Source organism: Carassius carassius, chromosome 3, assembly GCF_963082965.1.
Source record: "Carassius carassius chromosome 3, fCarCar2.1, whole genome shotgun sequence".
NCBI lineage: Eukaryota > Metazoa > Chordata > Actinopteri > Cypriniformes > Cyprinidae > Carassius > Carassius carassius.
Genome location: NC_081757.1, coordinates 20,260,028 through 20,287,670, shown reverse-complemented (window position 1 = coordinate 20,287,670; position 27,643 = coordinate 20,260,028). Strand labels below are relative to the sequence as shown.

The 27,643-nt window shown below is 36.7% G+C and overlaps 1 protein-coding gene across 4 annotated transcripts in view; it reads right to left on the bottom strand.

Annotated features, from left to right (window-relative positions):
- The window catches only part of esyt2b (extended synaptotagmin-like protein 2b), a 44,168-nt gene extending 17,467 nt beyond the window's left edge, over positions 1-26,701 (bottom strand). Inside the window, exons 1-11 of one of the 4 annotated variants that reach the window (XM_059533236.1) lie at positions 25,713-26,701; positions 21,655-21,696; positions 20,521-20,655; positions 18,113-18,189; positions 17,946-18,018; positions 16,008-16,097; positions 13,052-13,107; positions 1,481-1,601; positions 1,195-1,371; positions 364-446; positions 223-271 (exon numbers count right to left, since the gene is read on the bottom strand). In XM_059533236.1, coding sequence (XP_059389219.1) covers positions 223-271; positions 364-446; positions 1,195-1,371; positions 1,481-1,601; positions 13,052-13,107; positions 16,008-16,097; positions 17,946-18,018; positions 18,113-18,189; positions 20,521-20,655; positions 21,655-21,696; positions 25,713-26,102 — 1,293 coding nt within the window. In that variant the 5' untranslated portion in view covers positions 26,103-26,701. The remainder of the gene's footprint in view (positions 1-222; positions 272-363; positions 447-1,194; positions 1,372-1,480; positions 1,602-13,051; positions 13,108-16,007; positions 16,098-17,945; positions 18,019-18,112; positions 18,190-20,520; positions 20,656-21,654; positions 21,697-25,712) is intronic. The other 3 variants (XM_059533245.1, XM_059533253.1, XM_059533262.1) reach the window with 3 other exon arrangements.
- Between the last annotated feature and the right edge of the window lie 942 nt (positions 26,702-27,643).

The following is a 27,643-nucleotide window of genomic DNA, read 5'->3' as shown; positions in this document are numbered from 1 at the left end:
TGAAGTAAAAAAAAAAAAATGAATGAATGGCTTAATAATTCATGAATCAGAGAGTAAAAAATGAGGGCAGTGTTGAGAATGATTGGAATGAAGAGTTTGAAAATACTTTAAATTTTTGTAAATTCAAAGTCAGATCATTAATGAGAGGGTGCTGAAAGAGAACTGGTACCACTCCCAAACCCTAACCCTAACCCAGCAAGAACAATAGTGTGACTGCATTACCTCATCAACCTTCTGTTCTTTATGAAGCTCACTCAAGTCAATCATTAGACTGGAACAATAATAAAAGAAACATTATACATCTTTATAAAGATCTATAACAGACAACATTGTAAGTTTTAGCTATATAAATAAATGTGGCACCTGCCCAAGAAGTCATCTTTATCTGGGTCTTCATCGAAGAGCTCAATTTCCAGATGTTGTCCTGAATGTTCATATACTAGTGCCTGATGATGAAACACATTTCAGTCTTACGAGTGCATTAAAGAGTTAGTTCAGCCAAAAATGAATATTAAGGCATAAATTACTCACCCTGAAGTCATCCTAGGTGTATATGACTTTCTTCTTTCAGACGAATTCAGTTGTAGTTATTTTAAAAATTGTCTTCGACCTTTCAAGCCGTTTGATGCAACTTAGTGGGTGTTATACTCCATCGGTCCATGAGAAGTTTAATTAAAAGCTCATCCATTTAAAAGAAGTGTCTCACCGGGGGAATGACGTATGAGGTCAGCATTGCGCATGTGCAGCTCAGAAGTGATGCACGCGCAAATGCAGTGAAGAGATCAAAACAACTGTCACTAATTAGAAGTACAAAACAAGGATTTGCAAAGAAGAATATAAGCCAAGAGGAGATTGGTTTTCCTTTGCTAAAATAAGGAAACTTTGTTTCCTTTGCTCCTGTTATCAAGACTCACCGGCACATGTGAAACGCTGACCTCATACGTCATCTGCCCCGGAACTGCTTCTGTTTTACAACAGTGAGTGCAAGCTAGAACAAAGTGATTATTACGTTTTGAATATTGATATTTTTAAAAAGACAATTTTTAAAATAACTCCAAATGAATTCGTCTGAAAGAAGAAAGTCATATACACCTAGGGTTTGACTTCAGGGTGAGTAATTTATGGCTTAATTTAAATTTTTGGCTGAACTAACCCTTTAAATAAGCATGTGTATGTGTGTGTGTGTGTATTCACCTCATACACCTCATTCCATTTGGGGTGCAGACATTCTTTGATGGTCTTACTTCTAAAGAGCTGATTGCTGACCAGCAGCATGCCATAGGGGTCAGACTTCCCTTTGATCAGCCCGCCCAGATATGTGTCTTTAACTTCTAGATTCTGAGCTTCAAGAAAATGAATCCTTAGAACTCCCTAATGCGTGTGAGAAAGAATGTAGTAAAGACAATGAGAGGTTAATGAATATTTATATGAATAAACATTTGTAGGGTTTGATGAGATGCGTGAGTGTGTGTGTATTCACCTTTGGCATAGGGAAACGAAGCTGTGCCAGTTCAACCTCACCTATCAGTGGTACAGTGATCCTGTTAGGCAACACCATGTAAGTGCTGATAATATCCTGGATCATGTGCTCTGAAAAGCCACTGCCAAGAAAAAATAAATTATGTGTTACATGAAATGTTGTACTTCTAGATATCAATCATCATCATCAATGCAATGGACAGAAGTGTAACTTTTCTCAGAATACATTATTTTGTGGGAAAAAGAAGATAAATACTGTGGTAAAATAAATGTAATAAAAAAAACAAAGGACACAAATAGTTTGGAAAAGCTTCAGATTTACTCAAAATGTTCTACAGGGAATATTTCTATGCCAACCAACCAAACCTGTTTAATGGTGTCTAAAGGAGTTTGTTTTACTACTACTAGTTGGTGTTGTCTTAGAAGTTGCCTTAAAACAAAGTCTAGCTGATCTCCATAGATTATTTTATTTAAAAAAGAGAGAGAGAAAGAGAAAAAACAATCCTGTATCTCCCGGATGTATTGCTAATTTGCTAACCACAACCACCACATTCAAACGCCACCTTGCTAACTAAACCAACAATGTGACAAAAAACAAAGATCATCTGACAATGTTTATTTAAGTATGTTTTTGTAACATTAGCATGAATAAATTTTCTACATTTCAGCAGACTCCTACCGCAGCATGTGGTGTGACAATACATGAATCTAATTGGCCTGCAGCCTGTCTGTCCTGGCACAAATGCACCACAACCTTGTTAAAATAAAAGCACAAGCAGGGAGAGAGGCAATGGAGAGGAAACACACAGAAGCCATAGTGCCATTTTGAGGTTTGTGCTGACATTCCTCAGCTCCCCCCTCTCTCATTTGACCCAATACTCCTGTCTCTGGGCAGCTGACTGTCTTTGTTGAAAGGCCTGTAGGTTTGTCAGTGCGAACTGGGTTCCCTCAAGTCATCTTTACACACAAACACAGACAAGTAGGCAACGTACTGTACAGAGAATTAAATTGAATTAAATGTTAACCATAACAATATAAAGTTGGGACACTGTAAAAATTTTGAGTAAAAAAGGAATGGAATAATTTACAAATCTCATAAACTTATATTTTATTCACAATAGAATATAGTTAACTTATCAAATGTTGAAAGTGAGACATTTTGAAATGTCATGCCAAATATTGGCTCATTTTGGATTTCATGAGAGCTACACATTCCAAAAATGTTGGGACAGGTAGCAATAAGAGGCTGGAAAAGTTAAATGTACATATAAGGAACAGCTGGAGGACCAATTTGCAACTTATTAGGTCAATTGGCAACATGATTGGGTATAAAAAGAGCCTCTCAGAGTGGCAGTGTCTCTCAGAAGTCAAGATGGGCAGAGGATCACCAACAGCCCCAATCAGTGATGGAGTACTTGAGTCCTGGACTCGGACTCGAGTCCGACTCGAGTCACTATTCTCTGGACTCGTGACTCGACTTGGACTCGCGGACTGATGACTCGCACTTGGACTCGGACTTGAGGATATATAAAATCGGACTTGAGCATTCATCACGTTGTTTTTGACTAAATATGTTATAAAAAAAATTATATAAGGTGTTACACTTTTCATGTTTCGTGCCCAAGACCGGCCAGGATCTGTTTTTTTCCCTCACAGACACTGCTACCGCTCACTCTCTTTGCTTGACAACACACTCACTGACGTCAAATGTTCACATTTGGAAAATGCAGAAAGATGTGCCCGGATCGTGAACTTCGCCTACACAAATTTTGCATCTAATGCTGGAAAGAGCAGTGCTAAATGTTGTGTGTGTAATCACACAATTGAGGAAAAGACTGGGACAACTTCAAACTTTAACACACAACTGTCACGGATGCATTGATGATGTCTAATGTCTGGTTCAGATTACACAATTTTTTTTGTCTGTTGATAACTTACTAGTCACTGTGTCAGATCATATTACATGATTTTTTTTGTCTGTTGCAATAGTCACTGTGTCAGATTACACAATTTTTTTGTCTGTTGCAATGGTCACTGTGTCAGACGGATGACGCAATTTTGACTCCTAAAATCCTGTGGTGTCGTGGACAAGAAACATGTCAGACTAACGTTACACATTGCTTTCTGACCAGTCGCGTGCCGTCACACACACACATTCACTTGAACACAAACAAACGCACTCACGCTAAATCACTTGGTCACTCACACACAAACGCTCTCTCTCGCTCTCTCTCTCTCACACACACACACACACACTCTCACTCTCTCTCTCTGCATATCGTATTGATTTTTACATTTTAAGTATCTTTAAAATACAGTGTTCTGTAAAATGCACATTTCTTTTTTTCGCTGAGTGATTTCTGTAATACAGTGTTAAAGGATTAGTTCACTCAAAAATGAACATTTCCTAATAATCATTTACTTCTCCCGATGCCATCCAGGATATCCATGGCTTTTTTTCTTCAGTAAAAAATAAATTATGTTTTTTAAGGAAAACATTTCAGGATGTTTTCTTCATATAATGGACTTCAATGCCTACCAAATCAGTTGGTTGCTATTGTTTCCTCAAAAAACTTAAAACCTTTTCCACTGAAGAAAGAAAGACATGGATATCTTAGATGACATCAAGGTAAGTAAATTATTAGGAAATTTTCATTTTGAGGTGAACTAATCCTTTAATGTTACTTATAAAAAAATATTTAAACAATTAAATAAATATAATCGTGCCACAGCTAGTTAACAATGATTTAAACTAAGGTCAAAGACAATTCTAGTGATATCATACACATTTCTAGCTGCAAGAAAGAGTGCCTGAAAAATGTTGCTTGATTTGGCTTAATTGTATATAATTTTTATATATTATATTGTATATAATATATAAATTGTATATATTGTATATACTAGGTACCAACAATACTGTGCCTCCGTTGCTTCACATTTGACACCGGCTGCTTCAGGTCAGAGTGCTATTACATAATTTTTCCATGCTGGACCACAAGGGAGCTATGACACCAAACATCCACGTCAAAAGGCTATAAGTGATGCTCTTGTGAAAGATCTTATCATTAGCTGTTGCTTGCCTCTCTCCATGGTTGACAATGAGGACTTCAGGCACTTCCTTCATGTCCTGGACCCTCAGTATAGGCCTATAGCAAGATCCACTATCTCGTCTGTGACCATTCCAGGAATGGTACAATTTCAAAAGGAATGGATAAAGTGCCAGCTGGCTGAAGCATCGAGTGTTGCTGTTACTACAGATATTTGGAGTGGATCGCAAGATGCTGTCATTCCTTGGAGTGACAGCACACACAGTGACTGAGGTATACCATGTACTCAGCCTTCAGTCATATCTTCTTACCTGCGAAAGAGTCCATGGCAAACACACCGGAGAAAAGATTGCAATGATGTTTGAATGCTGTGCTGAAGAGTATCTGATTAAGAATAAGATCAACTTTTGTCATCACTGATAATGCGTCCAATATGAGGAAAGCATTCCAGGCCAGATTTCTGCCAGAGGAAGATGAGGCTGCAGAGCCAGAGCCGAGGATGAAATCTGGCAAGATCTGACACCAGAAGATCAAGAGGCAGTCAATGCTACTTTGGATGAAAACTGTAAGATGCAGAGACTATCGTGCTTCACACATTCACTGCAGTTGGTCATAAAAGATGGTTTGAAAGAAGCCAGTGGGCTGTCAGGCACCCTATCCAAGGTGTCCCGTGCAGCCAACCTCCTCCACAGTGGCACCTCGTTTAAAGACTGCTTTGAAGCAAACTTCGGTGATGCAACGATTCCAACAGCAAATGGTACGCGATGGAATTCTACTTTGAAGCAAGTGAAGGCATACAAATGCTAGCATATGTGTTGGACTCAGAGGGGCACAAAAGTCTAATCCTTTCACAGCGAGAATATGCTCAGCTTAAAGAACTGATCGAAGTTCTCGATCCATTCTTAGAGGCAACCAACCTGACTCAGGGAGAGAAAACTGTCACTGTCAGTGTTGTTGTGCCCTGTGTCCTCACTCTGCACAGTCATCTGCAGGAAATAAGAGAAAGAGTCAGATACTGTGGGCCACTGGTGAGAGCTCTGGAGAACTCCATGAAAGCAAGGTTCACAGAGATCTTCAGTGCAGTGATGATGCCAGGATGCGAGTCAGATGAAGGAAGAGGTCTCACCAAATTTCCTTTCACCATTGCCTAGTTTGTAGCATCCGTGTTGGACCCAGCATTTGGTTTCCAGTGGCTATAACATGATGTGCAGCTGGACAATAGCATTAAAGGGCAACTAAAGAGTCAAATAAAAGGTGAGAAATGTTTTTTATTTATTTATGCAGACAATTGAGTTAAAAACCTTTATGAGTTTTATGTCCACATTTAATATAACAGTCCCAGAAAACTGTTCTATGGTCAGACGAATCAAAATTTGAAGTTCTTTTTGGAAAACTGGGACGCCATGTCATCCGGACTAAAGAGGACAAGGACAACCCAAGTTGTTATCAGTGCTCAGTTAAGAAGCCTGAATCTCTGATAGTATGGGGTTGCATGAGTGCCTGTGGCATGGGCAACTTACACATCTGGAAAGGCACCATCAATGCTGAAAGGTATATCCAAGTTCTGAACAACATCCAGACGTCGTCTCTTTCAGGGAAGACCTTGCATTTTCCAACATGACAATGCCAGACCACATACTGCATCAATTACAACATCATGCTGCGTAGAAGAAGGATCTGGGTACTGAAATGGCCAGCCTACAGTCCAGATCTTTCACCCATAGAAAACTTCAATCAGGACCACTTCCGTCAAGTATATTTATGACAATTATATTGCATGCAGTTAGTGTTGGCGGTATGGTTATGTTCTGGGCAACACTCCACACGCCTGTCCATGCAGCCATGCTTGGACAAAGCGGGAAAAACAGCAAGACAAACCCCCCTGGGGTACAGAACATAACCATTATACGCATACATAATTACAATTCACAATTACATGAGTTGTAAACAAATGTGATAGAGACTGCTTCCAATGAAGATACTGTAAAGAAAGAACAAAGTTAGATCGGATTACAGGTTCAGTTGGTGGAGTTGGGGTTGGAGGAGGGAGTTAATTGCAAGCAGCGATGCGGAGGAAGAGACGCTGAAGAATGGGAATTTAAATAGACCGCAGGTGATAGGTGTCAAGACTGGATTGGTACACGTCAGGAACAGCTGGCTGTCGGCTGATGCAAGCGTGACTAACTTGGCCTGACTGAGCTAACACGAAGCTCAATATTTGGCGCATCATAAAGAGGAAGATGTGACGAAGACCTAAGACAGTTGAGCAACTAGAAGCCTGTACTAGACAAGAATGGGACAACATTCCTATTCTTAAACTTGATCAACTTGTCTCCTCAGTCCCCAGATGTTTGCAGACTGTTATAAAAAGAAGAGGGGATGCCACACAGTGGTAAACACAGACTTGTCCCAACTTTTTTGAGATGTGTTGATGCCATGAAATTTAAAATCAGCTTATTTTCCCCTTAAAATTATACATTTTCTCAGTTTAAACATTTGACATGTCATCTATGTTGTATTCTGAATAAAATATTGAAATTTGAAACTTCCACATCATTGCATTCTATTTTTATTCACAATCTGTACAGTGTCCCAACTTTTTTGGAATCGGGTTTGTACATGCATGTTTGTAGATGAGAGAACTTTACTGCCATATATATACACAAATAAGATTTAAGTCTTATGCATACTTATCTCTCACTGCATACAAACAGCACACACCACATTCATTTGCATTTATTTATAAGTAAATACACAGATGAATAACCATATACAAATTAATATGTTTACAGTCCAAGTCAAATTTAGACAATAAATAACTTTTGTACTGTATAAATGTTCTGTATAACATTATTATAGATTTCAGCACATTGTATAGTATTGTGCTTTGCTCTTTTGAAATTCAAGATAATCACAAGAGCAATTACTAATTTTGAGCATTGCTGTTGTCAACGCCTACTAACTTTCATTTTCATTCATCAAAAACACAAGGAAATCGAAAAACAACTGAACAAAGACATGTATAACAACAACACCACTATTAAGCAAGTGCCAAGTGTTTTTTTGTTTATTATTCGAGATGAATAAATTCATCATGTGTGCCAAAATGGCAATACATTTAATTGTTGTCTTTTATGCAATGACAAAATACTAAAACAAAGTTTCACACAATTGTTCTAGCAATTTACTGTACTTTCATTTTCAAAACATTTGTTTTCTTTGCATTTTAAATGATTTTACACTGCAGCAGGCAAGTTTAAATCGGTGGAAATTTATACTTATAAACCAAAGACACTTCTACAAGGTAAAAGAAACATTAACCTTTCTGTGCAATGTTGGCATACTTATAATACAACACACAAAAATAAGCTTAAAGGTAAATACAGTTAATTGCTTCTCTGGAACCCAGCTCATCCTCACGATAATGAAACATGATACTCAACAACAGAACAAAGAATGCTGTACCGGACTGATGCAGATACGAGTTGCAAACTATGAATCCATGACAGAAAGCACAATGCTTGTTCAACGCCTAATATTATATCAACATCCAACATAACATTAAGCTTGAGGAACTACTTTAGTACATAAAAGCATTTCTAAAGGTGTTCTTTAACCCCTATGGCCATTAGATAATCTTACCAAACTTTAGAGCTTTGGATGGGAGATGCGCAAGGCAAATGTATTGATTTTATGAAGATAAAAGACTTTTAAGATAAAAGATATTCACCAACCTCCAAGTGGACATTTTATTAAATTCAAACTCTTTAGCCTGATTTATTTAATTTTATAACCTCAAATTGCTTATCACAATCTGTCTCTAAATTTTGTTTCCATTCATGCTTTCAATTACACTCGTTCTTTCTTTTACATTGGCCTCCAATGTGTTTTTTGTTACTCTTTTCAGTAACACCTGACATTCAATCTCCCAAATTCTGTGATCAAAGGCAACGTCATTGTGAATTACTTCCTCTTTAATAAAAGAGCACCAACATTCAGTGGGTAACAATAAGCCGAACATAAATTATAAACACCATAAAAAATATGAAAGCAAGAATGATGATCGTAACTCTCTTATTGATTTGCTTGCTGAGCAGATGCAGTTGACCAAACATCTTCATAATGCAAGCATAGCATTATCTGAGGTTACAAAAATAACTCACCGGTCCAGCAGTGGGACACCACAGATATACAACACAGAAATACACTGCATTACTGTTTGTATTAGGTATTATGGTTGCCTGGAGGGACAGATCTAAGATCAGTGTACTATTCTTCAGTCTTACATTTACTGTATGATGCAAAGAGTATGGTGGACATGAGAGAAGCTTTTGTGCTGTGAAGATCCAAAGCAGCACCAATAAACTTTAATAGCCTAAGACAAGCACTCTCAATGCTGCAGTGCTAATAACCACAGCCTAATGGTACTTTTGTTTGTTTGCTGTGCTAGCAATAAGGATTATCCAGACATCAAGCTCCCAAACAGCATCAGCTAGTGTAATTATTTTTTCAGAAACAGGATACACATAACATAATGCAAACAAAATATACACAAAATTGTAAATAGACATATTCAAACTCTCTTAGTGAAGAAGCTTTTCACTAGGGCTGTAGTACTCGAGTCCGGTCTTGGACTCGAGTCCGGACTCGAGACATTTTTCTGTCGTCTCGGACTCGTTGCATTTGCACTCGGACTTGTCTCGGACTTGGCCATTGGACTCGCCAAGTGTACTAGTTGGTCTCGACCGAGTCCAGCAAAAAATTCTCCTTCAAAACAAACCCAGATTTGCACGAAGTCGCGACTGAAAACGTGTGAAAAACGCTAGGTGCGCCGCTTTCCAAAGCAGTCTGCAGCCTGCGATCTCTGCTCGCGCTCCAGTGGCGTCTGCTGTTGCCAGGCAACCATGACCCGCGCCGCTCTCCATGAAGACGCAGAAGTTTCAGCACAAAATAAATTGATTTCCAGCACTAAACATCCCTTGCAGTAGCTCTGCTGATAGATTCATTTAAAAATGGCTATCCATCCTTGTACAGCTATGATCATCTGTTTCTCCATCTTGGCTTAGCTTTCAGTATTGTTCCGGGAAAGGATGTGCATGACCAGCGGTGCACTTTCTGCGACCTGAAAAGTTTAGATGTTTCTAATTTAATTTTCTACCTGTTAGATTGTGTTTTATTTATGTCTACACCTAGATAGCCTTAAACGTAGGCTACCCTTTGCAATAGTGAAATACTTATAAAGGTTGCAAGACTACCGATTTCTACTAGTCGATTTTTTTAATTAAAAAATGCTTGAGTTACTCGAGTCACATTAAATATTTTTTTTTATCAATAAACGCTTATTAATGTATAGCCTTATGCAACAATTACATATGTAAATTTTAAAAACTTTATGATTTTACATATTTAAATGATCATGTAACTGCCAGTATTTGTATCTGTAACAATCACAACATTTTTCGTATCTGCATTCGGATACAACGTCATACAGTTACTTGATAAGACCGACTTTTTATCTTTTTTTTCGTAGTTATCACTGAACAAGTAGCTATGTCGTGTTAAAATAAAATAATTATTAATTTCTCAAATAAAATTTATCATGCAAGCAGAGAGATGTCATGACAAACGACTGGATCCATTCAATGCGCACATTTTCATTACATTAACTCTTTAGGCGAGTCTTAATGTTTAGTAAACTTCACTAAACAGATGTGTGTGTGCCGCGCAAACCAGCAAAACTGATTTCTGAGAGATGCACAGAGAGGCGACAACAATGCGGTGTTGCTAATTGCTAATTATTACATTACATATTTTATTTTACATGCAACAGAGATAAGGTCATAGAAAGTAACAGCTCCAAACAATATTGTAATTCTAAAATTTACGTCGTACTTGCAAACACTTTGTATGCATTATGGTTAATGCATGCTGGAGCAGTTGATTGTTTCCGACAGCGCTGGACTAGTCCATGCAAGCACTAGTATAGTATGCCAAAAATTTCGCTGTATTTATGTGCGCATGCCCAGTAGAGCCAAACTTATCCCTTCTAGCCTTGCTGGGCGCATTTGTCATATCTCGAGCTTTGCATTTATGTGCACTGTGCCAAGGCATCAGTCATTTACATTTTTGACCACAGAAATAATGTCAGCAAAAGCAGCATTATTAAGTAAATAAAATGAAAATAAAGTACATAAAAATAATTTGACCTTACAGAACTCTGTTCTAGAGGGCCATTGTCCTTTAGATTTTAGATCCCAGGGTCGGACTGGGGGTAAAACCAGTACTCATTACCAGGGCCCCAAAGGAAGAGAGGGCCCCTGAAAAGTATGAATCAGAAATATATTTTATTTTACCTGGATATTTTCATGGGTGGGGGGCATGGGGGCCCATCAGGACTGCCTATGCATAGGCCCGGGATCTTGTGTAACACCCTTGTTAGCTTCAACCCTAATAAAACATACTTGAAACAGCTAATCAAGCTCTTACTAGACACACTAGAATCTTCCAGATAGGTGCCATCCACCGTCCTACAGAGTTGTTACTTTGCACATGCTTGATCATTACATACTCCGTAAATGTATTACATACATTACATACATTACATACATTACATAATAATGTAAAATTATTTTCTTAGAATAGGAGATATGCTGTCTCTCGCATCACATACATTATCAGTAATTAAGTATGTGGTCTTGAAGAGGACCCTTTTTTCTCGCATTTGGACTCGGTCTTGACTTGGACTCTAAACTTTTGGACTTGGACTTGACTTGGACTCTAACCTCTTTGGACTCGGTCTTGACTCGGTCTCGACTAGTCCTGGACTTGGACTTGACTTGGACTCGACAAAGCTGGACTTGACTACAGCTCTACTTTTCACTATACTAACTTATACTGTATATTTCTATGGGCCACCCCTGTCCACAGTAGCCTGTGTTAAGAAACAGCTAGAGGGGTGTAATCAGTCATCTGCCTGTGTGTGTGTGTGTGTGTGTGTGTGCATGATCAGCACAACTAGAAGTGCAACACTCATGAATCTGCTACAACTTTTACTACAGACAGTATGTTACATCAACACATTAAAGATATTTCTAATCTGCCATTATAGAGAGCACTAAGTGGCTGATGTTTAACATTGTTTTAGTTAATGCGTCTAAATAATTCCTAGGGAATGAAAAAGTGTGTTCCTTGAATCTTCATGCATAATGCATAAATGTGATTATTCTAATTTAATTGTGAATGTATTGCAGGGAGATACAGTAAACATATACACACACATATATATCATATTGAAAGTAAAAAGAGCAGGTTTAATGATCAAAATTAAATTACACTGTTTATGATGCATGCTTTTCTATACATATACATTCTAAGTGAACACTCTCTCATAGCCACTAGCAAATTTGATACTAGATGTCATTTTTATTATTATAAAAAATATATATTAAGAAAAATCACCAGTTATATTACTACTAAGTTTCATAACAGCCAAGGGAAGAAACAGTGCTCTTTTATATATATATATATATATATATATATATATATATATATAAAATGCCAAGGGTAGTTGTTCTCTTTATGAAAACAACTATTGTCAGTAGCATTAACCTGATTATGAAGGTAAGGCTTTAAACTAATCTACCAGTTATCTTTTATCAAGTGCACCACACCACTGAAAAATATAAAAATATAAAGCTATGTATAAAATATAAAGCTATATAAATATTTATTACATATAATTTACTTGTTATTAGGGGGTAACACTTTAGAATAGGTAACAATTGGTAACTATTAACTAACATTTCTCTCAATAAATTCTTAATTTGCTGCTTATTAATAGTCAGTAAGGTAGTTGTTAGGTTTAGGTATTGGGTAAGATTAGGGATGTAGAATATGGTCAAGTAGAATAAGGCATTAATATGTTCTTAATTAGCACTAATACATGGCTAATATTCTAGTAATATGCATGCTAATAATCAACTAATAGGTGTTACCTATTCTAAAGTGTTACCCAGAAACGTTTATGTGTGAAACTTAAATTTAGTCAAGTGAGTTAGACTGATAATATAAACTGTTCAGGCAAAGTGGCCAAAAAGGTAAATTCATCACTACTCAGTATGAGACAGTCCAATTATAATATGTGTAAAAGCTTATAGTTAATTAAAATCAACATACATTAGAGAGAAAGAAGAATGATTTTATTGATTATGCACTAAGACTGCTGAACAAAGGTTCTTTCAATTATTTCCAATAAATAGGCCTAAATCCAAGTACAACTAAATGAAGACAAAAACAAAAGAAGAGGCCACGACTCCATGTTTTATTTACTGTATCTATGGATGAAAACCAAGAGGCCCTAAAATTAACAAAGCACCAGAAGCCTAACCAACATGAAAATAATACAAATAAATCAAAGTTTATATAAAATGCCTGGCAGGACTAAAATAAACTTACAAAGTATTCCAAGAAACAAAGACTAAGTAAGTAAAAATTGAATCCATTGTAGGAAGAAAAAGTTAACTTACTTAAGCCCTGGAATGTCCAATAAATTTGTGAGGCCTGTCCAGTTTATGTCCAAAAGCTGAATGAAAAAGAGAGAATCAATCATATAGATAACTTAAACAAACTGTTAACACAGAGAAAATACAGGTATATCTGTTCAGAGGAGAGAAACAAGCACAAACCAGATAACACAAAAAGACAACCAACAATAAAATATGTGTAGACATGCCTGAGGCTTTAATTTAATATCAGCTTGGATGTTAAGTCTCACTCTAAAACAGCAAATAAATAACAATACTATGTACTGTTTGTTACTGCAGTTAGAACAATAAGAATCCCAGTGCACTAGATCATAAACAAGAAAGAGGAAAGGATGGAAAGAAACAAAGTACATAAATATAAACCATCCATTATAATGGGGATAGACGTAATATAAAACATTTATTTTAGCCTCTTTTCCTCTTAGAATTTCAGTGTCGCCCACACTGCAGGGGAATAGATGAAGAGATGCCACCTCTGCAGTGCACCACAAACTACTGTACAGTCAGACCGCAGGACACTGGACACCTCGCAAAGGACTTAAACTCAATGAGGCAGGTGTAGGAAAACTCACTAAAGCCTTCATTCAGAAACAGCAGCAGAATGTGAGCTAGAATCAGGCTGAGCTGGGATAACCTGCAGTGAAATTAGCCCTGCTACTAAACTGGTACTGACAGACTGTAGAATCTGGGTCACTGACGCTGACTGTCTGCCACTGCTATATGCACATGGTAGAACTGTTAAGACCATTTTATGCTGTTTAGCAAGCCTTTAAATAGAATCTCAATCCTGCAGCTTTGCAAAAGACAAATATCTTTAATAACTTTCTCTTCATTTATAACTTTTTTTCCAATGTTTTCATCTAAACTAATAACATGTATGTTAGATCCTATTCCATCTAAGCTCCTAAAATAGGTTATTCCAGAAGTCATACATCCTCTTCTGACTATTATTTAAGGGGTCATATGATGTTGCTAAAAGGAAAGAAAAATTGTCCATTTGGTATAATGCAATGTGTTTATGTGTTTTAAGGTTAAAAAACACATTATTTTCCACATACTGTACATTATTGTTTCTCCTCTATGCCCTGCCTTTCTGAAACGAGTCGATTTTTACAAAGCTCATTGGCCAGCTATCCAGAGCGTTGTGATTGGCTGAACGCCTCAAGCATGTGACAGAAATGTTACGCCCCTTACAATACTGTAATACTGTATGTCCCAGCGCCATGAGACAAAACGAGCCATTTGTTCCATCCAGTGGAGACATAATTACTAATTATAATGACTGTCTTTTTAAGCGTTGCATTGAGTGTCACGCAGCGTTAACATAAAACCATGTCTGCATTTGTGATTGGAGAAACAACAAGCTGTAACAGTTACTCTACACTGCTCAAAACTGCATTTGAATCATCAGTGGCAAATTCTTTACATGAAAACGTACTTACAGACTGTGAGTCAGAAGCACCAGACTGTCCTTGCAAAGTTTGAATTGCCCCACTTTATAGAAACGGACACTGGTGTTGTAAACTACTCACAGGAACCTCGTCCTCCGTAAAATGCGTTGCACACATCTAAATATTTGGGTTGAACTGTTCTGTAACAGGGTTGTAAATACAACTTAACCACTGATTTCTAGTTGTGTCCTCTTTTGGAAGGCCAAACAGAGTATTTTCGCTTTCACAATGAAACACACAGCATCTCCACGTAGGTGGGAACAGCAAGAAGAAGCAAGAAGATTCCTTTGCAGAGAAAAATGGTATCTGTGAAGATTTCCAGTGAGGATTTAGACCGTATCATAGTGCTGAGTCCAAACTAGCCGTTCAATGTAGGCGACTTCTGTTAAATAAAATATCTCGCTTGGCATTGAACTTTGAGCTTTATAATTTTACAGATATTATTTATACTCTAACAACATCATTACACACTAACCAAAATTTGAAACATGGGATCACGAAGAACAGGACCTTTAAAGGGATAGTTCAATAACAATACTGTCATCACATTCTTGTTGTTCCAAACCTGTATAACATTCTTTCTTGGAACAAAAAGATATTCTGAGAAATGTCTCAGATTATGTCCATACAATGGAAGTCATTGGGATCCAATGCTGTACGGTTCTCAACATTCTTCAATATATCTTCAACTATGTGCCACAGAAAAAAAAAGAAGAAAAAAACAAAAACACACAAATAAAAATTCAGGTTTGGAACAACATGAAAGTAAGTAGTTTGGGTGGACTATCACTTTAATATTAAACAATTCCCAGAAACTTGATTATATCCTTTACCTGTACTTCAATACAAATTTCAACATAGTTCTAATGCAGTAATAAAACATAATATTCAGAAATAAAAAAGATCTACAACATCTCTTCTGCATGCACTCATTACGAGGACTCTTTTATGTACTTTGAAAAGTTTAAATATTTCTTGCTGTTTAACAAGAACCAAGTTACTGCCCACTCAAATTCCACACTGACATCTGATCTTATGCCTTATCTTCTTTCATTATTCACAATCTTCTCTGATAGCAGTCTCGTCAGATATCCTCAAAACACTCTTTCATTAAAATCCTTTATCCCTAACACTCACCCAGGTTTTTGTGTACAATACAACTTTAAGTTAATTTAATCATTTCAAGAGCTGTATCTCATTATGCTGTATAACATATTATTTGCAATAACTGCAAACAACAGCATTTCAGACACAACGCTCCTTTGTATGTTGTGGTAAAATAGAAGTTTTTTGGGAAAATGCTCACATTCAAATCTGAGTTAAACTTAGTTGCAGTAAAGGGGCAGCACATGTCAAAAAGGGAATACATGACCACACACTGATAAAACAGTTTCAGACTTTATCAGAAAAAAAGTTACTTCAGTTTTCATCAGGCAAAAATACAGACAACATTATCAAGGTAGTAATAAATTTGTTGGTAAACTCACTGGCTTCTTGAGGAAGAAGAGGGAAAGAGCACCAACCAGAGGCATATTCCCCAAAAGTGGCTCAAGAATCACCCGCAGAACTCCATGTATCTATTTATACATGCGGCCAAGCACATACACAGAGAGATTGACAGACACATCAAATTACATTTTGAAACACTGATAAGGATTCTCACTAGAGGTTTGGTGTGTACCTTACTCCAATTAAGGCAATATGTGACCCTGGACCTATAAAACTATTTACAACTATTTGAAATCTGGAATCTGATGGTGCAACAAAATCTAAATATTGAGAAAATTGCCTTTAAAGTCGTCCAAATGAGGTTCTTAGCCATGCATATTACTAATCAAAGACTAAGTTTTAGTATATTTACAGTAGGAAATTTACAAAATATCTACATGAAACATGATCTTCACTTAATGTCCTAATGATTTTTGGCATAAAAGAAAAATCTATAATTTTGACACATACAATGTATTTTTGGCTATTGCTACAAATATACCTCAGCGGCTTAAGACTGTTTTTGTGGTGCAGGGTCACACATCAAATATTCTCAATTAAAAAAAGCTAAAAAATATATTAAAAAAATTGGCATTCACCAGATTATATTAATGAAAGCAGTGCTGCCTTAATTAGGAACCCACTTCATCAGCCTTGGAGACCTCAAATGGAATGACAGAACTGTTTTTTCTTAATATCTTTGTCTTATTTTCCTGTAATTTCCTTCTAAGGATGGATATTATTTTCTGCAAAATGAGAAAAAGATTTTTGGCATGAGACAGCAGTGCTGTCAATGTAACCACTACGTGCCCCAGGCTGATGATGAGTGTTTCAGGATCCTGACACTGATGCATTTATTATTTTGCATCTGACAGCATTCTGACATGCTCTGTAATAGACATTTCACCTTCACAACAGAATTATGAGCTTCTGTTTTGAACAATCATCCATTACCAAAGAGCTGCTAATGAGAACAAATATCTCAAGGGAATGTCCTGTATCAAGTAGTCCTTTATGAAATCTTAATATGTGGAAGAGGTTATACAAGGCAAGTCGGTGTATATATATGAACTTTTTTTTCTTATGATTTTTCTTACTTTTTTTCTTACTCTATTTTTATATTTTTTTTATTTGTATGTAAAGCACTTTGAATTGCAATTTGTGTATGAAAGTTGTAAACCTGCCCCACCTTACTCACTAATTTACATTTCGTGACATGTAAAAAACAAAGTTTCAATAAAATGTTTATTATATTATTGAAAATCTTTTTACCAGTGGCTCTTAAAGCCATCAAATCTGCTATTTTTTTCTGGAACTAAGTTTCCATAAAGCAAAGATGGTAGACTCAGACTTCCCTGTGTAACTATTGTAGAGAAGAATGGGAATGCTAACAGCTCTCTCCAGGTATTATAGACCTCCTTTACATATAGTAAAAAATACATCATACATAAACACAGCATGCTGTCACACAAGGAGTATACTATGCAATGCATTTAATGCGACAGGATGAAACAAGTCCATAAATCATGTACAAAACGGTCATTGTGTGAGCATGTGTGTATATATCTGATCATGCACTACAAACAGTACAAGGGCATTTTAGTATTTGGTTACACACCTCCCTATAAATACACACACACCCTTTCTGTAAAAATAAAATAGGCTCCATTCTACAGTCGACTGGATTCTTTCCATGAAACACGTGGTTGCTTCACAATATAGGAAAAAGCTTCCCTGTATCCAACAAATTAACTCTCTGGCCTTGGCTAATATAATCCATTGGGTCATTGAGACAAACTCAATGGAAGATGCCATACATAACAGAGCTGATGTGTATCTGTTGTGAACAAATAACTGTGCAATCCTACAGCTGTATGTGGCACAAGAGCAGAGAATTATCACTCTAAAATGTTTTATGAGAATATATAACAATATACCTGTATACTTTTGATCCCTGCTCTACAGTAGAACCTTTTGACATCCACATCGATTTCAGTATTTCCAACATAGCTATAAAAGAAAAGAGAAATATTAAAACCTGTGGGACAGAAAGTTAAATAAAAGATCAAAAGATGTCAGCATAGCATATTTAATGGGATGTCACCTGATCTGAAGGTCCATGATGATCTGCCGTTTGTCTACGTTCTCAGAGTAAACTTTGACCCCATTGATTCTGAGAGGCTGTGACAGAGATGAGCACAGATGCCCCGTCAGGTGGTTGACATTTTTTTAACCAGCATGCATTCCTCCACAGAGCCCTGACAACATAAACTATTTCCATCTGACAGCTGGTCAGCTTTTCCAAAAGGTTTAAATTTCTCATGTCAATCTTCCTACTCCTGATGCAATATATAGCTTTTTAGTGCAATGTTGTTTTAGTGTTAAGTAGTTAAGCAATATCTTATCTTTAATAAAATATGCATGGTGGTCTTACACTGTGCAAATGACATAGAGTTTTTTGAATGTAACAGTTTTACAGACTAACTAGATCGATTTATTGATATATTTATAGTATAAGAAATTATACTGTATTGGCCTCTATCTATTTATTTATACATTTGCTCTGGAAAAAATATGTAAACTGTTTGTTTAGAAATTTGATTTGCTGTATAAAAGATTTTTACAATGTACTGTTTAGAGAGGCTTTTGAATTAATGCTTAGTTACATTTGCAGAGTTGTATGAAATACTGTATATTGTTTCGTAAAGCACTCGTCTGCTGAAGCAGTCTTTTCCAATGTTGAGAAGGTTACTTTGGAAATGTTATAGATTACAGATTACAAGTGACCCCATTTAAAAAGTAATACGTACTGGAACTATTTAAATTACTGAAGTAAAGTTATGTAACTGATTACATTTAATTAATTTTCAAAATTTTGAATGATTGTTTTTAACTGTTAATCATTTGAAACATGTAAACCAGCAAGGGTTAAAGGGTTAGTTCACCCAAAAATTTAAATTCTGTCATTAAAGGTGGGGTATTTATATTTTCAAAAACAAGTCGGGCTGAGTACCAAAACAAAATTTATAGCCAATCAGCAGTAAGTGGCGTGTCTACTATCTATGATAAACATCTATGATGTGGATGAGAGAGAGAGCACTCAGTGCACAGGACAGACATTAGCCGAGCTGAGCACAAAAGAGGAAAATGTCTGCAGAGCAAAAGGCGGATTACGATAAGGCAATAAGTATCTTCGGAACTGGGCCCATATTCACAAAACATTTTAAGACTAAAAGTAGCTCATAACTCACTGATTAAGGAGAAGATTTTACAAATAATGGGAGTGTTAATCCTAAATTTAGGACTCCTAAATTTTTGCACTAAGAGTATTTCACAAAGCGTTTTAGCACTAAAAATAGCTCTTAAATCTGTGAAACTTTAGTAGTAGTAAAGAGGACTCCTAAGTCACTAAGACCAAGCCCCAAACTATTGTAAAATGGCTGTTGCCGACAATCTGCCTCTGAACATTAACATTTTAGAAAATGACATTTTACGATAATGACCTTTTAAAAAAGGTATCACCTTTGGTTTTGAAAGTTATCCGAGCTGTTTGATTATATCCTTGTGTTCATCAACCAGTTTGGCAAGAAGTAACAGCTGTTCTTGAATCCAGTTTTTTTTTGTTTTTATGTTTGCTTGTATTACTATCAGCCATGATTATTCTACTCTGTTAATTAAAGACTGTTTATATGCATATCCGCTAATTGGTTTTGATTATATTATGAGGCTGACAATTAGATGAACATATACATGTTTAATTAGTGACACTTAGCCTGCATCTTAAAATCTTTATTTGAATGTGGCAATTAAATTTTTTATTTTTAAAACGTGTTCTTGAACCTTTATTTATTTGTGCTCTTCAATATTTCTATGAATAAATCTCTGACAGAGATCAGCCAATCACTGTGCACAGAATTAGTAACCATGCTGACATCATCCATAGCAAGGTCAGCTCTGCCCTTACTCTTAGCTTAAAACTTCTTCTATTCCTTAGTAAAGTTTGTTTCAGCAGCTTTGTGAATAGGTTTTAAGAGAAAACTCTGAGCTAAAAACTTTTACTGCTATTTAGGAGAACTTTTTTATTTTTGGGTGAACTAAAAATTCTTCTTTAATTATTAATAGGGGTAGTGGTAAAAGTACAGGAAATAATGGGGAGAAGAGGTGGAGACTCATGTCATCTGTCTGAGCAAAACCACTAAATGTGGCCACATGTGGACTCACTGCTAAGCCATGGTGCCAAAACGGATTTTACTCCCTTTCAAGATTATTCTTGGCTGGTGGATATGTTAAATCACAAGCTGACTGAGAGGAGAAAGGAGCCAAAAAAGGTATATGCAATATGTTGGTGTCTATACAGTGGGAGACAGACTGGGTCAAAGCTCCATAAAATACAAGGAAGTATGACTGATGTTATATTTAATATCATGAACAAAGATTTACATGTTCTCTAATAGGATGCACTTTATAAGCATTTAATGTTATAGGCAGTGAGAACTCTGTATGCACACATACCTTATCTCCAAGATCGATCTTGGTGAAGCTGAATGTACTGAGGTGGGCATTGGCTTCCTTGATTGCTGGCTCAATTGTTTCTTTAAACAGCTTCTCCACAAACTGACACACGTAAGGCCACATCTGTTTCACTGTCTGAAAGGCAAAGAGTGTACCTGCTCAGTACTATGCAACTGAGTAAACTGAGGCACTTAGAGCATCTTCATTTCTTACTGTTACTGACTTAAGTATGATAAATAAGCTGCTCTGAAACTAATTAGTCATCAGAAAGGTTTAAATGTTGTTTTATACCCTCTTGACTACATTTGCTAAAAACAAAATCATCAATGTGTGTAAAATAAATTTTTCCACAACAAGGTTGTGTGACACAAGGTTCACAGTTTTCATTTAAAAGGCTGGAGGACATGTTGTAACTTATGACTTATTGTAAATACTCCAGACATTTGGAAACTATTCTCCATGACAACATAACAGGTAGCCATACTGGGAAGGAACAAAACTGAAATATTAAAAAAATTAATGAAGCATACCATGCCTGAGAGCAAAGTAATATAATCTAAAACCTTTGAAATAAGTTAGAGATGTAGAGAGCCAAATAATCAAAAAGAGACATAATTAATAATATGAGCTTTAAAATGCATGTGAAAGTTAAGGCTGTAAAATTAATATGATACAGTACTGTAAGAGTTTTATCCTTCTCAGTTTGGTCATGTTTAAAAACATCAGTGATTCTGCAGTGTTTCATGTAAATAGATTTGCATGATTTTGAATGTTGCAGACATACTTTGCAGAAGGCATGAGGCTATTCAGGTTCATAAATTACACCGCTGGGCAAAATGTTAATGAAATATTCAAATCAGGCATGTTTTTGAAGGCTGTGAGCCACTGAATGTATATGTACAATGAATATTTTAAAAAGCCACTGATTTTGACACAGAGGGTGAAAAATGGTTGCTACGTGTAGTGTAACATGAGCAAAGCACACTGGATTATAGCACCAGTGTACAACCCGCCAAGAAAGAGAGCGAGAGAGTATCAGATTCTAGAATATTGACTGCAGACACAAGAGAGCTGGATGATGATTATTAAGAAATCATTAAGAAACAGGCAATTATTATCCAATAATTCTCTTACCTTATTTAGCCACTCAACTCTCTCCACATCTGGATAATGAACCTAGTGGATAAATTGACAAATATATATTAATAAAAGAGAGAGGGAACAAGACTGCTTCTGTAAATGTGCTGCAGTGTCTCTGAAGAAACCCCTCAGGCTAGATGACATGAAAAACATTATTCAATGTATGACGAAATAAAAAGACTTCCTTGTCTAAACATGAATGGTTCTCTATACCAAAAAATGGCACCCATGTGTATTCTCTCCTTTTATTTCACTTCAGTGGTATTATCATGACTTCATGTAGAGCAGTAGGATAAGGGATGAGCATAGCTGCAGTCAAATCCCTGTATGAGTAAAATGCTTAGCCTGCATTTGTTCATTCAGTGGGAGGGAGCAAGATGACACACCAACACTGCACTTTTTTTCATTTCTAAAGCAGTGCCATACAATAACAGTCAATGATGTCATTGTGGTCCAGCATTTTTTTTTTTTTGACCCCACTGACTTTCATTATACGGACAATAAAATTCTTCAAAATATATTTTTTTGTGTTTTACAGAAAAATAAGTAATACAGGTTTGAAACAACATTCTCGCATAGCCAGATCTTCAGACTGACGGCAGAAGGTCTGGGAACCTTGGGTGCTTTCAATGGCCAAGGACTGCCCATCTGGCCATATGACTGACAGGTAAAGTAAACAATCAGCAATCACGTTTCATTTTGTGCTGCGTCAGGTTTAGGGGTGTGGAAATGTCCCCACAATAACAGACCGATGTGTAAAACTCTTGGACGTATTTTAAAGATTCTATGCCGTGAACTTTACATATTTCACATACTTTTATAAATCCAGCATTTATTTGATCCTGAGTGCTCATTGTCAAAATTGTAACCATGACGGATTTCTTCTTTCAAGAGTGGGTTTGGCATCACGGCACGGCATCTTTGTTGCCAGGTGGTATGTTAAAGAATGCGACACGCATGTCTCCCAGAATTCTTGTATAATTTAACCATTCAGATGACGACTTCGAAACTCCTGAAGTGATTCCAATTTTCTGTGCTGTATGCATCAGACGTTCAGCCAGCAGTCTATGGGCATGACGTCTGAGGCTGAGACTAGGAATGACATGATGGATAGTAAATTATGTCAGAATCAGACTCGGGTGAACTACTACCCCTTTAACTTATCAGCCAGGTATCAAAAACATAATTGTTTTTTCCACCCAACAGGCACTGTGATGCCACAAAGAACTTCTGAGAACATGGCTACATTGACACTCAACGCCTTATTTTGCTCAGATATAATTTTTTGTTGGACGTTCACATTTATAGTCAGTAACAGATTCCAGTGTGAAGTGGTCCTGAACTTACCCACATGCACAAAAGAATAGCAAAGATATCACACAGCATACTGTCATACAAAAGAAAATGCGGAGGCCACTGAAGTCAGTGTTTATGCATTCATTTATAAGATGATGTGCAGCAGGAACCAGCAAATTTGTGAGCAGGCATTAGGGAGGACAAGGATGAGGAAAAAGAAAGCAAAGTTTTTCCTCATATAGTCCTCCTTCAGGTTTTGATTGTGTAGAGCTGTAACTGTAATACTTCTAGAACAGCTCACTGTCTCTTCACTGAATAGCTTTGCTTTTTTTCTTCCACATTCTGGTATGTAAAATTTTTTCAGTGACTTCTGAAAACAGATAATTTTTATTGAATGTTATATTAACCATAAAACTCTCGTGATGTATGATATAACCATTCAGACTGAGGTCGCACTGCAAAACAGCAGACCTCTATATGACTCATGACCAAAAGTGGTCTAAACCATTATGAAAAAGATCCGATTTCATGTGGTTTGTGCTGTTCACATTGCTATAAAAACAAAACCAGATCTGAGTCTATTAGCAAAACAAAAAACAGGATTTCGGCCACTTTTGCCTGTCTGAATGTAAACTTACTGACCCACAAAAGGCCTCTGTAATTTAACATCTTACAACTGAAACTTTAAATTACAAACAAATGCCACACACAAGCAAAACAAATGTATAGGGCACATTTGAATCTCATCACTATGGTAACACAGCTGCAAAACCATAAACGCTTCTCTCAAAGACATTAAGCGAAAGCAGAAAGGAAAATCTCAGGTAAGCCAAATCAGTTTACCTGAGAATACAACACGCTCTCACCCTGAAAAGATAATGTGTTTGTGGCACCCATAAAGCTAACCTCCTGTATGTCCTATAAAAGTAACATTGTAATCTCAAGAGGCAAAATGGGGGTGTGAGACTTCCTTCTGCATTGCACTCAATCTGAATTTATTTTATTCACAAAACAGTGTTGGTGCACAGCACTTTCGTCGGCAAGCTCTCCCACTGACATATTCTAGTATAACCATCAATCAGGGCAGATAGGTTTGGACACAGATATAGCTACTACACCCAGCACTAAACTTTGGGTGTCCCTCCAAAATGAATATTGACTATTTTGTTTAGTATTAATGATATGTGGGAAAGAAAGACACTGAAAGTTCCCATGGTAACTGTGTTTCTATGGTCACTCGAGATCTCTGAGGATTTCTCTACATCGACAAGGCCATAGACAGATAACTATGAGAATGTTCCTTTAAAAAATATCTGTCTAGAGATGAGACAGATTGCACAGTTATGTAGCAATGTAAAGACTATAGATTCCTGACAGTTACATCATTTGATGAAAATGTGATAATCTGTGTGAAAAATCTTGTCCCTATCTAAAAAAAATTGCTTGGAATCACTGGCATATATTAAAATGGTTTTACATGTACTTACATATTTTTGTAACATGTATGCAACAATATATACTTTGAACTCTGAAATGCATTTAATTAGACATTAGTATAGCAAGCCTGAAGCTTTTAGGCAAGAGATATAACACACTTCACCTCTGGAGAGTACTTCCAGAGAACCAAGAAAAAATTATCTATTTTCTTCAGGTATAACACACTTTCCAGGAAGCACGGAGAAACCAGACCAACAAGTCATCAGTGTTTCAAAAGATCTTGGTTTAAAAGCATGGCACCACAAAATGTGAATTATCACAGAATCCATAACTACAAATATTTTCTTTAAAAAAACAACAACAACCACTTCAAACTCATAAACCAGTTCAACAGACTTCTGATCTCACACAGATAAGTAGTTGTCTGACAAGTAGGCTCCAGACAAGTAGGCTCCTGAGCAGTTGAAGACTAAATGAAGTCACTTTTCAAAACACTTTACATGGTTTCACCAGAAACAGGTTGCAGGTTGAGTACCATACTCCAAAACAATCTTTATTTAACACTTTAAAAACATACTCAGTTAAAATAAAAAATAATTAAAAAAAATCATCAACCATATGACCTTATTAACAATAGCATTTAACAATAAAATTACATATAATGCAGTTTTTTTTGCCATACATGGTAAGGTAATTGCAGTTAACCACTTTATTGTTATTTACAGTTTTACATGCTGCAGTAACATTATTGTTACACTTGTATAGACTGCAGGTCAGTGAATCTTCATTTTAAACTATGCAGACTGACCTTGGTCCTCACCCTTCAGGTCAGAATATCTCATTACATAACATATATTTACTTTGTTGCACTTGGCTTTTGATTACAGCCATGATGAGCAGAGGCTCAAGATAATGCTTATATACAAGATAAAAATAGACAGAAAATTGGTAGAGCCACATGCTGCATCATTTGGAATAACACTGTTCACCTTCACTGCCTCACGTCTGACAGCCCGGGGTCAGCTGGGATCCAAACTTAGTTATGTTTCATGCACTCAAGAGTTTGCTCAATGGACACAACCTGAATGAAGCAAAACAACTAACAAGGAAATATATTGTGTTTACCACATTTCAAACTAAAGTTGTCCATCGATCTCATCAAATCCCACAAAAGACAACCCATTCTGTCTATTTAGTCTAGCTTTATAATTTCGAAAACAAAAATAAACACCCTCTTAGTTTTCCCTTCTTTCTAGTGTGCGATCTATGATGCTTTGAAACAAGTGAAATGTTATCAATGAACGTGGAGTTGAACTCACCCATGATGGTAATTCAGTTGCCTCCAGCTCCTGTTTAACTGTGTCTTCCTGCTCAAAAAACGAAAGTGCTCTATTTAACCTAGTGTTCTTACACCTAGTGTTTCTTTTCCAAAAGAAAAATATCGTGAGTGCAATTAAAAGCCAACTAAAACTGAACCCAAAATAACCCAAGACATATATGGGGAAGATAATGACGAAGGTCTTGGCGAACTGCAGCCACGTGCGCGTCAGATCGCTGGTGCAGGACGCGGAGTCCTGGCTCAGCTCCTCGGAGGAGGACGAAGGAATCGCCCCGTTTGTCGGTTCAGTTTGTCCGCTATCTTTTTGTCCCGAGGCACCTGCTGTTTGAGAAAGATTTCGGCTCCCAGCAGTCATTATGCCCTCTGTCATGTTCAGCGCGGACGAAATGTTACGCAGGGCTGTCGGACGTGAACATTGCGTTTAAATGCAAAAGCTTGGAGAGTAAAAAACAAAATGCTACAGATCATCCCGTGCATGCGTGGTTCAAGTTCAACGCTGGGCTAAATCAATTTGAGGATGTTCTCACGTTAGTTCGCCAATACACCAGTCCATATTTAGACGCGGATACTGGCTCGTTTTGCTTTAATCTAGCTGTGCATAACTGAAGACCCAACTCAGCCGTCGCCAGCGCCTCTGTACGCGTGCTGTCCGGTTTGCTCTGGAGAAGCGCGTGCTGTTGTGCTGGTTTATGACAGACAGCTGAGCTCTTCATACACACACACGCAGCGAGTCTCGGGAGGTCAGTGAGCGTCGCAGACAGCGCAAACTCGCCACCCTGAGCCAAGCAACTGCAGATACACAAACAATGAGGCGTCGACAGCCAAGTGACTCCCAAGTGTGTTAACTGTTAATTAACAATAACAAGAAGCGGTTCGTTTCGTCATTTATTTTATATTTTCTGATGGACTGTTTGTGTCAAAAGCTGTAGTCTACTGCTTGCGTCGCCTTCCCTGTCGTGGATTCATCCCAGTTACATGCTTTATTTTACGTTAGGCTACTGCATTTAGTAAATTACTCCGAAAGCACGACAAGGAGGGACGGGACAACCCAGGTGAAAAAAGTGCACTTCCATAAAGTAAAGTGGTCTATTTTCACACACAAATGTTTTACTTAATAATAGCTACTAAAAATGATCCTTTAATACTTCTTAAGATAATCTTAAAATAGTTGTACTCAACTTTGCTATTTTGGGACATAATGAATATGAACTAAGTGTGCTTTTAACATGCTGTATTTAAAAAATGTATTACCACTTGTACAAGTTGTAGTACACTTGAACCCACTAGTGTTTGAAAGATGGGTTTAAGTGTAGCCTACTAAAACTGGTAATCTAATACATTTTTAATACTGAAAAAATTATGTTAAAAGCACATTTTAGTTCATATTGATGATGTCCCATAATAGCACATTTGAATACACTTAGATCAGGGGTCTCAAACTCAGTTCCTGGAGGGCCACAGCCCTGCACAGTTTAGATTAAACTAAACAACTAATCAAGTCATTTATATGGAAGCATATGGGTAGCAATATTCAATTTGTAATGTAATAAATGACAATGCAATATGTAAAATGGCAATGCATTTCTGTATTTACATTTACATTTTCCAATACATTTTTGCAACGTTTGGTGCAAAATGAAAATTAAATTACATAATTTTCATTTGCCATTTCATACACTAGTTTTAATATGTAAAATTAATACTAATTTTAACGCTTTATAAGTTGCAAAATGAAAATGAAAATGTATTACAGAAATGATTATGTGTGTAACATGTTCAAGCAAAAACTGTGGCAAAATTATCATTCAAATGCTATTTTTCTTAAATTGCTTTAACACTCACTGTGAGTGAAACTTACGATTGCATTTTCATTCAATGTCCCGGAATAAATGTAGCAAAATTCAATGTGCA